Source organism: Durio zibethinus, chromosome 21 (genome assembly GCF_047325235.1).
Source record: "Durio zibethinus cultivar Kanyao isolate XHJ-2024 chromosome 21, ASM4732523v1, whole genome shotgun sequence".
In the NCBI taxonomy this organism is placed as follows: domain Eukaryota; kingdom Viridiplantae; phylum Streptophyta; class Magnoliopsida; order Malvales; family Malvaceae; genus Durio; species Durio zibethinus.
In genome coordinates, this window is record NC_143182.1 from 10684861 (window position 1) to 10698454 (window position 13594).

The following is a 13594-nucleotide window of genomic DNA, read 5'->3' on the forward strand; positions in this document are numbered from 1 at the left end:
TCTCTTTAACATTTCTCTTTTTTTCCCGGCTTTCTATGATGTTACCGGTCGGTGGTAGACACGTAGTCATTCCTATGAATAAGATGAAAATACCGGAGGTTGACATGTCCAGTGAGTTATATTAAAACTCTTGCTTCATGTTCCTTTTAGCACTTACTAAATTGAGAGTTGAATTTGTTGCTTTGTTGAAGGTTTTGGAGAAAATTTTAGTTTATAATGGTATAGACCGAACACTTTCAGTTGAATATTTTGCTACATTTGGTAAATAACTTAGTTAGTGATGGTTGTCTAGATCTGTTATCTATTTTGAAATTTTGATCCCTTGAACCTTTGTTTGGTTATATAGTTTTTCGTCGATTATTCTGTTTTAACTCTATCCTATAGCAACAGCAAAAAAATAAGAAAAATGTAAGGCTAGAATTCTTTTCTTCTCTAAGTTTTCTTTTTTCTGTCTCCTTTTTGATACAAGGGTACTTTTGAGCTGAAAAAAGCCTAATAAACTGAAATGATCTTCTGCAGATTTTGAGTTGACTATATTATTCATCTGTGTTTTAATTAGTATTGATGTTATTGCAGAAGTGGATATGATGAAGGAAAGAGATCTAGATAATGAGTAAGATGATTGGAAAAGTTTATGGCTATTTAAAAATACGGTTCTGATATTGGCACAAGTACTTTCTTTTGATTAATCTTTTATTTTTTTCTTTTCAGTTGTTTGTCCAAAATGATTTAATTTTGTTTAAATTTTAGTAAGATGCATTTGTTCATGTTCTGATTAGTTTATGTGCTGTTTCATATCATGTTTTCTTTGACTACTGGTTTGGTTATTATCACTTGATAAGTTTCATTTGCTTTGGTAATTTTAGATTGTTGTATGCCTTATGCTATGGAAGATTGTTTCACTTATGAACTACGTTCAAGTAAGTAAAGCTTTTGTGTTTACTTTTACATTCTTAGACTTCTTGAAAATTTGTTGATACGTTTCTTCTATGTTGTTGGAGATGCATTAAATAACGTGAAAATCTGGATAAGCAAGTGTAATTGAGGCTTGGTGTAATTGCGGATGATATTGTTGATTCGTTTCTTCTTGGAAATCTGCGTTCAATAACTTATGAACAAACAACTTGCCAATTGTTTGGATTGCAAGCTTAACTTTCTCTCTTCTGTCAATCACCCTAACATCATCCGTCTTCTCTACGTTTGATAGGTTTGTTCGTATCTTTGGTTTTCTCTTTTTTTTTTTAGATTACAACAGTTGGTTGGTCATGATTTTTAGGTGTTTTTTGGAATACCCATTTGATATATCTCTTGAATTGGACTGTTTAATGGATTAACTAATTTAATTTCTGTGTGTTAACTTGCAAGTTTGGTTATTTAATTTCATGCCTGCGTTTGTTCCTTTGCATTAGTAGCAATTACTTGGGAGTGGGGAATTTAATACTCAATCACTTTGAGTCTCGAATATTAATGATAATTTGCATTTAGATGAAACCGAAGAAACATGTTGCTACTTTCTCCTATCCTCTAAAGCTTAAATGTTAAAGTCAAGTACCAAATGCTGTTAATTTAGAAGTTGTTGCTTATTTCATATCTGTTTTGCTACTCTAATTTTTACAAAAGATGCAACTAATTTTCTTTGATTTTCAGTCTAAAAGTTGTTTGCTCCTGATCCTTGAGTTCTGCGTTATAGGAAATCTAGCCTCTTACATTCGGCTTCATGGAATAATTTAAGAGCAATTAACAAGGAGATTCATGTAGCAACTTGATAGCAACTATTTTTTGATCTAGGTGATAGGCGGAAAGCAAGGCTTCTTCATTTAAAATTATATTTTATGTGGTGTCATTTGTTTCCTTAATGCAGGAGCTGGTTTGAAAGTTTTGCAATTTCACCATATTATTCACAAACACCTGAAACCAGAGGCATGAAAAGTAATATCTTTAACATGTTTACTCTAAAATATCTTTAATATATTGTTTTTTCAATTAAAAAAATTTTATATATTCCAAAATTTTAATTATGCTAAATAAAAAAACCCCATAGCGAAGTACGGGTATCAGTTATGATAAAAATTACCCTACTTGACTAAATTATTGTTGAATGTGGTATATTCATGCTATAGTTTTCTTTGGGATCCGTACTACCAATACTTGACCACACACCTGGATTAAAGTGTGTGACGAACCGCAAATAAGAAAGTATACCCTGAGTTTCTGACCCTACAGTTAAGCATGTAACGGGCAAAATAGCTAATAATAGGAGAGAAACCAAGCCAGGAACTTCACTCGCCATTGAAGCATTTTGTTGAAACTTCTGGTGGTAGTTGCTTTCCCCTCAATTCTATATAAATGGTTTCAACCCAAATACAATTCCATCGTTCCTTCATTAGAATTCAATAAAACAAAAAAAGAAGAAATCAAATATTTGATAAAGGAAAAGCATGGCTGTAAAATTGAATATTGCAATTCTATCATTATTACTTCTCTTCATTTCCATTCCTAAAGCTAAATCTACTGTTCTTGATGTAGTTGCCAACTTTGGCGCAAAGGCTGACGGGAAGACCGACCTGAGCACGGTATGCAAAATACTTCTTCAACGGTGGAACATACGAAACTTTCTCTTGAAATGATACTTTTTTCGTTCTTAATTTTTTGGTTTTTGCCTTATAGCCTTTGCTGAAAGCGTGGAAAGAAGCATGTGCTTCGACAACTCCAAGCAAAATCGTTATTCCCAAAGGGACGTACTTATTAAGCCGAGCAGCCCTGGAGGGTCCTTGCAAGTCTTCCATCGAGCTTCAGGTTCAGGGCACCATAATGGCTCCGGCCAATCCGAGCGCTTTCAATGTTCCGGAGTGGGTAGTCTTCAACCACGTTGATGGGTTAACAATGTCTGGCGGTGGTGTTTTTGATGGCCAGGGAGCGGCTGCTTGGGGCAAGAACAATTGTGCTCAGAACAAATATTGTGCTGCACTTCCCCTTGTAAGCCTTTTATCATTTCATATTGGAAACTCTAGAATGTGAAATTATTCTTGAAATTCAAGTTCCTTTGGGTTGAGTGATTCTTCAAATTAAGAAAAAGCACAGCTTCAAAAATTTGTCTTGATGTCATAGTATTTCTTAGGCATTTAAAGAATTTAAAGGCTATTGTTTAGTTGATGAACCACGAATACGTTTTCAAAGCGTTTCTACATCCTAGCTAGCATTAGGAGTACTACATTTTAACCCTTTGATTTTACCACTAACGAATTTATTTCTCGTGATGCTTAACAGAATTTAAGGTTCAATTTTGTCAACAACGCGATGATACAAGACATAACTACCAAAGATAGCAAACAGTTCCACGTTAATGTTTTGGGATGTCAAAACATTACTTTCCAACGTTTCACTGTCTCTGCCCCTGAAAATAGTCTAAACACGGATGGAATCCATGTCGGACGATCAAATGGAGTCACCATTCTTAACTCAAACATTAAAACCGGTGATGACTGCGTTTCTATAGGTGATGGTAGCAAGAATGTGGTTATCCAGGGAGTAACCTGTGGACCAGGTCATGGCATCAGCATCGGCAGTCTTGGAAAGTACGAAGGTGAAGAACCAGTATCTGGAATTTTTGTTAAAGATTGCACCATCAGTAATACCATGAATGGTGTTAGGATCAAAACTTGGCCAGCATCTCATCCTGGCTCGGCATCAGATATGCATTTTGAGGGTATTACCATGAATAATGTCGGCAATCCTATCCTCGTTGATCAAGAATACTGCCCATGGAATCAATGCAATTTAAAGGTACATTACTTGTCGAAATCCTAATCAAGTGAAAAGGGTTACTCAATTATTTAAGCTTACATTCTTACTTAAATGATTATTTTGTTTATCCAGGTTCCATCACGTGTTAAACTCAGCAAAATTAGCTTCAAGAACATTGGGGGCACTTCTTCTACTCAGGTAGCTGTTAAAATTGTTTGCAGCAGCGGTTTGCCATGCGAGGGTGTGGAACTCGCTGATATTAACCTTGCCTACAATGGACCTGAAGGACCTGCAATATCCCAATGTTCCAATGTGAATCCCAAACTTTCTGGCAAACAGAACCCGTCTGCCTGTTCCAGCAAACCTAGTGCTTAATCTCTTTGCCAAAATATAAATAATTTGGAAGCATTTATAGGTTTCCAAACAAATGAAATCTTGCTTGTCAATAACTGAAGAACACCTCGTCCCAAATACCTTTCCAAGATTAGTAGACATTTTTGGCAATTGTAACGTTAAACGACTTTTCTTTCTATCATCACCTTGCAAATCATGAAGTATTAGTCTCGTACAAGTTTTTTTTTTTTCCTAAGCAATTAGTCATACAAGTTAAACATTAATTAATTCTTAATATACTTGAGGAGTGTTAATTTCCAAGGATTATTTCAGAGGTTGGAAAGAACTCGTTGACAAGAAATCACGAATATATAATAATTTTTCTTTTGCTTTTTGTTAGGCATATTTTAAAGAGTATGTTTAATTGCTTTGGTATTTTTTATTTGTATTTAGGGCAATAAAACGTACATATTTGCATTTGGTTCGGAAGAGGTGTAATTACGAATAAAATTGTTCTTATTCACAAACAGAAATTTATTGGATCTTGAAGTTGCACTCTCCAATTTGCAAGTTGAAGTATCAAATTCTAATAATTGGATCGTTTTTTTAAGAATAATATACTATAAGTGTAAAGGATTGAATGTAAGCACGTATCTGAATTTATTGATAGAAGGTTAAAATAATAAAAAAAAATTTAAAACTTCATCACTTTATTGAAATAAATTTCTATACCTTTTTTATATTTAAATAAATTTTTAATTTTTAATTTGTATTCAAATAATTTCTTAATCTTTAATTTATGTTCAACTGCTAAAGCCCAATCTGGTGTTTTCATGTAGTTGTCAAGTATGATGCAGAGCTCACTAAAAGACGAATTTTAATAAGTAATAAAAAATGTACTAAATTTTATTCTCCAACTTTTATTTTAAAATGGTTTCTTTTTTATTTTTTATTTTTACCTTAGTCATCGTGGGATGCTTGAAAAGAAGCTTGTGCATCGACAACTTCAACAAAAATTGTGATTTTTAAAGGAACATATTTATTAAGTAAAGCAATCTTGGAAGGGTAGCTTCAGGTTCACGGCACCGTGAATGTTACGGTAAATCTTAACATTTTGAAAGACATTTTTAAGTAAACCAAAGTCCCGGGGTAAAAAAAGTTCTAATATTTTGTAGTAAACATTTATATTTTAAAAAATCATATTTTCGAGAAGTCATTTTATAAAGTGTATGATTGTAACATCACTTTATTTTTTATTTTCTTTCTTTTTATATTTTAACTCTATCAAATAATAGATGAATAAAAATATATTTGAATTCACTTTTTTATCGCATTACGTACACCAATGAAAAAATAACATATTTTTCTTTTGGATAAATGTAAACAATTAATTTGTGCGACTTTTAACATGTAAAATATAACGAGGATGATTATTTTTTACTTTCATTATTTTTTTTTATATTTTTAGATAACGTTTGATATTTTTTGTAAGATTATTATAGTATTTTTATCATTAAAGTGTTCTTGTTATTAAGGTGATCTTATCAATTATAATTTGAAATCAATTTGTTTAGTTAATAATTACTAATTCTTGAGAATTAAAAATTTACGTATATGGTATTATTAAAAATCAAACAATATTTGTTTAAAAGTACCAAAATAATCATTTATTTTGTAATAGTTATTCAAGTTAATAAATTTAATGTTATTTAAAGATAATAATTTATAAAATATTAGTATTTTATTTATTTTATAATTAAATATAATTAAATTATTATAATGATAAATATATTTATTAATAAGTAAACTAATTTTTATAATATAAATTATTTAAAAAAATTTAATTAGATGAAATAAAACTAATCTATTAAATTCATAATAAAAGAAAAAAAAAGATTATACTATATAAAATATTTTAAAAAGTACATAAATTATTTTTAAATTTCTTACAATGAATATAGTTTGAAAATATAAAATTTTATAATATAAAATAATCATAATTTTAATAGGAAGCAAATTTTTAATTTACATATTAAATGGATAATATTGATTGTTGTTAATTTTATATATCATTTTATCTCGATGATAAAAGTTTCTTATTATTTTAGATGAGAATTAGATCATCCTCTAAGGTAGTGATCTGATCACTTTTGGTGATCTAATCAATTTTGATAATCCAAAATCATTGTCACATAAGATCATTTAGTGCTTATCAAACATAATGATTTAATTACCATATGTAAATTATTATAATGTTTAGAGTGATTATCACATACCAATCACTAATGAAGGACGTTTCTTACCTTAATTTAAGTTAATTTTAATGAAAACTGTAACCTGTTAAACCTTACATTATTCAATGACAAGTATTGTTACTCTCACTAAGAGAAAAAAAAAAAAAAAACATATTTATATGTATGTAAATATATTACCCGTAATAAAACACCAATAAATGTTTTGTTTACACGAATCGATCGAACTAATTTAATCTGATTAATCAGTCAATCATTAAATTAATTTAGATCAATTATCAAAAATGATTTTATAGGAATTTCAATTTTTAATTAATTCAGTTCAAAAATTAAATTAACTGAAATATAATAAATTAAATGTAGCTAAAAATACATGAAATAAATTATTTATTTTCGAAATTATTAAGTTTTTAACTTAATATTTTAATATTTAAATTATTGGATGATTTTATTTAATTTGTTTCAAATATGAAAAATTAAGAGTTTAAAAATTTTTTAACTTAAATGTATTTATTATTCAATTAGCTAAAAAAATTAATTAAATTGATTGAATTTAATATGATCGATTAACTTTTGAAACTAATATATTCAATTTGATTTACGAAAATAAAATAACATAAATCGGTTAACTTATTTTTTAGTAATTATGTTCGAAATTAACCAAATAACTAAATGAACACTCTTACTCTTTCCCTTCCCTTCTTTCTCTCTCTTCTCGTCCTACATATAAATTAGTTTTAGCTAATTTGTTTAAAGTGTGTGGCAAACCGCAAATTATACTTACTTCTTGCAGATATAAAAGGAAAAAAGTAATAATAAGTATTCCAAGCTCGTATTTTACTCACAATGATAAAATTAGAAAGCATTTAGTTGGGAGAAAAATTTAAATGAAATTGTATAGGTAGAGTTCGTAAAGTTTTTTTATAAAAAATGAGTAAATGAAAATTAAAATCGAAAATCAAAATCGATAAATTAAAAGATCTTATCATATAGATTAAACGTGTAAAATTTAAAAATTTTTTAATAAATTTTGATATATTATTAAATAAATATTTTTAGTAAAAATTATTGATAAAATTTTAATCGTTGAATACGTATTAATTAAATTTGAATTATAAATAATATTTTTAAATATTTTTTTTACATATTATTGATTTTTATATTAAACTGAGTCAATCTATCGGTTCAAATTATTTATTAAAATTTTTATTTATTTATATTTTATAAAAAATTTCATAAATTTCAAGTTTTATGTAGCTTTCTCAAAAACTCTATAAAAATGGTTTGAAACAAAAGAAAAGGCAAAATCATTGTTCCTTCACAAGAAAATCTCATTTAAAAATAGAAAGAAGAACTCTGGATTCTTGGAAAAGCAAAAAACATGGGTGTACAAGTGAATATTGCAGCTTTATCAGTCCTATTACTTTTGTTCACCTCAATTGCTAAATCTCAATTGGTATTTTTGAAATAGGTGCCAAGTATGGCGAAAAGGCTGACGAGAAAACGAATTTGAGCCAGTAAGCAAAATTGCATCTAATTTAATTCTTTCACAATGAAATATATGTCGACACCCATTTACCTCCGAAGTTTTTAATTTCCAAAATTCTGATTTATGATTTTATTGGATCATAATTCAGCCGTTCAAAGTTTGAGTTGCGATTTAACTTTGATATTTGGATATTTATGGGCCATCTAATTTAGGTTCGATCAGAATTAGGCCCGTTTCTTTTGTTTTCTTTTTATTTTATTATTATTTTTACTTTATGTTTCAGATAGAATCAAATATAAGATAAAAAAAAAAAACTGAATAAACAGAAAATTGGAATTTGATTCAGATAAAAACTATAGGATCATGAAAATTTTAAAATTCGAAGTCGGTCGAATAAGAGGGTTTTTCTTTTTGAAACCTTTTTTTCTGTTTGAAGTCAAAGCTCAGTTGAATAAAATAGAATTTCTTTTAAATTATAATTTTTGAATCTCAAACTGATTTTTAGCCTAATCTCCACTGTACTAACCCCTATGTCAAACCCAACAATCACAGGGGAGGAGGAATCATTAGAATATAATAGCAGTAAAAATCAACCTCAATTTCGTCCATGAGAAATCGAGTTCCCATCAGTAGAGAAGAAAATTTGTATTCTTAGCATCAATCCGGTAATCAAGCTTAATCTTTCAACCCAAAAACACCAAACAGAAACCACGCACTTAGGATCCAAGTTTGGCCTCGGCTAGCAATGGTAGAGCAGGAAGAAGGAAAGGCTAAAGCTTGTGGTGGTTGGCGATAGAAGGCAGCAGCTAAAAATTGGAGGCAACGTTACTGTGATTGTGAAAAGGCATTAGATTGTTTTGCTCAAAGAGAAAATACAAAGGGGAATAACAAATAAGAAAAGTAAAGGCCAAGAGAGACTGGAGAAGACAACAATTTAACTTACGGAGCTTTATTCTAGATTTCTACTCTTATTTGTATTTAGGTTTTTTTTTTTAATTCTTTTCATTCATTTATTTGTCCACTTTATTTTATTCATAAATCGAAGAAAAGTGTTAATAAGTATATGAATACAATAAAAAACTCAAATATGTTCTTAATAAAATAATTTTATAAGTTCAATCGATTTTGGTAATTAAAATATTATTATAACTACTACACTTCAATAATGCAAGGGCTTATTTCCCTAATTCATCTGTTAAAGTTCTATGCATTTTGAAAAATGGCGAGATCTTATTAGATTATAGAAACAGAGTACTTGTTCTGTATCATCCACAAAATGGAACGTTCAAGGAGCTAAAATTTCCTGAAATGCCACATTGGTACAAAATAGTTGATCAAGTTGGCAGCCTCAACTGGATTGACACTCCTATTCATTTCTAATGGGCTAGAGTATATACCAAAGAAGACGTTGTTCCCTTTCGACTTTTCATCTTCTTTGATTGTAACCTATCTTGCTCCTCTTTTTTTTTTTTTTTACTGTCGTGTCTGCCTTGCAATCAATTTTTTGTATTTTTTAGATTTTTTTCTCAATCTTCAATCTAAATGGTCTGTTTCTTGAAATATTTACCTTAAAGCTGAAGTACCAGAGGACAAATGTTGAAAGAACAGAAGAAAAATTAATTTTACTGTATTCGAGCATCAAATTAAGATAAGTCGTGTATATCTTAATCGGCTTTATATTCTTACCAAATTTACTAAATAGAAAATTTTAAAATTTTTTAAAAAAGGTAAAAAAGAAAAAACATAAAAAATAATAAGAAACTCGTAGAGAGTACCATATAGATACTTCTATCAAGTTTAAAATATTAATTTCTTTAATTAAAATTAAAATCTATATAAATATAAAATTAAATTACTAATAAAAAATATATATTTTTATATATTTTCCAAATGAGTCAACTTAAATTATCAAAAATACGCTTTCATATCGATCTTATTTCTTATAAAAAAAAACTCTTAGTTTGATCTTGATTTTAACAAATAAAAAAAATTCAATTGAGTTTTTTTTATAAATTTATTTAAATTAAAAATTAAAAAAAAAGAAAAAAATATAAAAATATAAAATATAAGGTGTCGCATATTGACATTTTGAATAAGGGTGAAATAAAAGTAAAAAATAAATAGAACTTATATGATATATAAATGAATCTGTGAATTATATATTAATTATTTATAAGTGTAATATTTTTATCCTAAAAAAAGTTTTAAAAAAACCCAAAAAATGTCACAATAAAACGGTTTCACTTTTATAAATAAAATCTATAAAAAATTTATTAAATATAAAAAGTATATAAAAAAAAGAAAAAAAATAGATAACATGACTTAAATTTTGATCATATACAAAGATAATGCATTGTTTAAGTGTATATGACCAAAATTTAAATATTAGATGATGACACAATCTTCCAAGAGATATTTATATATGTGCCGGTTTGGAAAAACTACAATGTTAGTCATACCTTTTTGTTTTCAAGAAAGGAAATTTGTGTGGCTAATAACTTTAAGAAAAGGAAAGGATATCTTTGGGATTTTATTAGTTTCAAATTAGAAAGATTTGGATTAAAATTTTTTATTTTATGCAGCTAAAATCATCTTTAAGTTAATATGATGTTTTAACTTATACACGACGTTATCAATGATGGATCCAGATGTTTCATTTATTTATTTTTAAATCTGATTATATTTACTAATATACCAAAAAAAAAAAAAAGAACTCGAATTAAAATAAAAAGTTCATAAATTTCATCAACTCATAAATAAATGCATAAAGAAACAAAAATAAAAGTAATTTCTTATAGGGACAAAATAAAAGTAAAACGTGTTTGGGTTCATGGATTGGAATCTTGTAGATAAAACTAGAAAGTCAATCTAATTGTTGTTTACTTTATTGTAACTTAGCACCTACGACAAGTCTATTGATTTTAGAATTTCTAAATAATGATTTGGAAAAAATAGAATAAAAAAATAAATAGTAATATGATTTTAAAATTTTATAAATTACAGTACATAAAATTAGGTTATATGAATCCACAAATGTATGTTTTTCAATAAAAAAAAAATTAATTTGAGTGGTTAATTTAAATTTATTTAATATAAATATATATAAACTAAGGGCTTCTAAAATTTTGGGGGATCTAACTCTGATATAAAACTATTATTGGTTATAAACGTGCTGTTTTCATCTTACTATATTTGTCCCTTATTGTCTTTAAGAATCAAACGACTCAATTTTTACTATTATTTGTAATAAAATCATATAATTATAAAATTTTTTAATAAATAATATTTATACATTTTGAGTTTCAAAATTTTCAAAGTATATTTTTTAAAATTTGAATTCAATATAATAATATTTTTAAAAAACGGTTTAAGCTAAATTCATTTAACCAAAGGAGTCAAACATGAAAATATTTTACCATTTCATTTGCTTCTAATTTTTTTAATAACCAAACAAAGTTGATAATTTATCTCTCATCACTTTCTTCTATTAATTTGCTCCTTTTTGTTCCTTGACAATTTTATTTTCAGCTTCTTAGAATTGGATAGATAAGACGAACAGTACTTTTCTGCAATCGAGAAACATGCTCTGGTGGATCCCATATACACTCCACTCACGCACAATGCCTATTGCAACATTATTTAATTGTTGCTCTTTGTTTTACTAATTTGTACTAACGTGCAAATTATTCAATCCCGAAGACTTTGTTGATCGCCTAGAAGTTTTGGTCCGTAAATAAATTATTCAAACCTGAAGACTTTGTTTTGATCACCAAGAAGTTTTGGTCTCAGCATAATTAATGTGTCTTCTATCTCTCGACCTTCGCTAATCATGAAGATAGAGTTCAACAAGAAGGAGCACACTTTGTCACGACAGATCAAGCAGCAGTAAACAAGATGGAGCGTCTCCCTCAGGAGATTGTCCTCCACATACTATCCAGGCTTCCGGTAACATCTTTGCTGCAATCAAAGCTAGTAGGCGGAGCCTGGCGAAGCTTAATCGAAGACCCACTTCTTGTTACTAAGCATTTTTACTACATGGCTGAAAGTGATCCATGCTTCATTTTACAAACCAATTGGCCTGTCCCAAATCAGATTTATTTTGTAGATTTCGTTGCTTACAACCAAGGAGAGGTGAACTTAAAGAAACTTCCTATTTCGTTTATGCGTATGTTCTTTTTCGTAGATTCATGCAATGGCTTGCTATGCTTGTATGATTCTTCACAAATCGTCTATGTTTATAATCCGTTTATCAGATTTTTCATAGAGCTCCCAAAATTGATTGAGGGTCCTCCAAGATTCGGATTGTATGGATTTGGTTTCCTTCCAACCACAAAGGAATACAAGGTGGTCCATATATATTATCATAGAAACTTTAGACCTGGAGGCGGTCCCCAAATTCCTGCATCAACTTTAGTACAATCTGAGGTTCATGTTCTAACAATTGGAAGCCCCAGTTGGAGAAATTTAGGAATGATTCCTTGCTGTTTCCTTTGGCAACCATCACAGGTTTTGGTCGGAGGCAGACTTCATTGGCTTTCTAAGCCTAACAAATACACCAGAGCCAGCCGGATCATATCCTTCAACCTAAGAACAGAGAAATTTCAGGAGTTCCCCCCTAAACCTGATTGCTGTGGCTTAAATAGGTGTTTCCATCACCTGGTGGTCTTACGAGGTTGTCTATCTGCAGCTGCTTATCATGATAACGACAAACTGGAGATTTGGGTCATGAAGGAATATGGTGTGAAGGAGTCTTGGATCAAGGAATTTACCATTGGAACCTACTTGCCAACAACATAGCCGCAACATGATCTCAAATTATTCCTTTATGCCAGGGTCCATTTCCCTGATACATTTGTCCGGGTACTATGCATTTTGAAAAATGGTGAGATTTTATTGGGGTACATAAGCAGAGAACTTGTTCTATATGATCCACAACAAGGAACATTCAAGGAGCTTATCTTTCCTGAAATGCAAAATCGTTTTAAGATAATTGCTCATGTTGGTAGCCTCAATGGGATTGACAGTACTGTCATTATTTCTTAAGAAGTAATCTGTAATTAATGGATGGTTCCTTTTTTTTGTTTGGATCTGCTTGTTGAAAATCAATCTTGCTTTATTAGATTTGATATGCTTTGCCTTGTCATGGCATGGGTTGCCTAGATTAAAATTTTAATTACATCAGTCTTCAAACATGTGCGCTTGAATTCATCACCATTGATGATACAACTTGTCTTACATCTAAACGTGCAAGAAATTCAAGGGTACCAAGCCATTGAACCCTGCATCAGATTATCTACATATATACATTTTAATGTCCAGCTATAGCCAACTGGATTGCATCAATTGGAAACATATGTAATGTGAAAGAAACGAATAATTAAAAAGATGAAATAATCGATTAAGTTCAAAACTGTGAAGGTTTAGTCGATCGACTAAGCATATATATAAGTTGATCAACCAACATCATAAAATCCAAGTTGGAACACTTTTAGATCAAGTTGATCTATAAACCCTTTCAATTACTCAGTAAGTCAAAATTAAAAGTGAAAATTTGATTAGTGAAACGACGTCGTTTTGGGTTTTGGTTGCTTATATAAAAACAAATTTTTTTTTTCGGTCAATTTTTTGAATTTTTTTAAAAGATTTTTTTAATTATTATTATTAATATTTATGCATGTAGAAATGTTTAAATTTATCAAAATACATTTTTATTAATACAAAATTGATAAAAAAAACAATAATAAGAAAAGGAAATTTTATCCAATGATGAGATTTA

At 28.9% G+C, this 13594-nt stretch overlaps 1 protein-coding gene and 1 pseudogene across 1 annotated transcript; both read left to right on the forward strand.

The window, feature by feature from the left end:
* The first annotated feature begins 2370 nt into the window (after positions 1–2370).
* LOC111306217 (polygalacturonase-like) lies at positions 2371–4462 on the forward strand. The gene is made up of 4 exons (XM_022904126.2): positions 2371–2573; positions 2668–2976; positions 3268–3783; positions 3877–4462. Exons 1-4 carry the CDS (start codon positions 2439–2441, stop codon positions 4117–4119), a joined length of 1203 nt encoding a protein of 400 aa, XP_022759861.1. The 5' UTR covers positions 2371–2438; the 3' UTR covers positions 4120–4462.
* Positions 4463–8563: 4101 nt separating this feature from the next.
* Positions 8564–12861, forward strand: LOC111306489 (F-box protein At3g07870-like; annotated as a pseudogene).
* Positions 12862–13594: the final 733 nt, after the last annotated feature.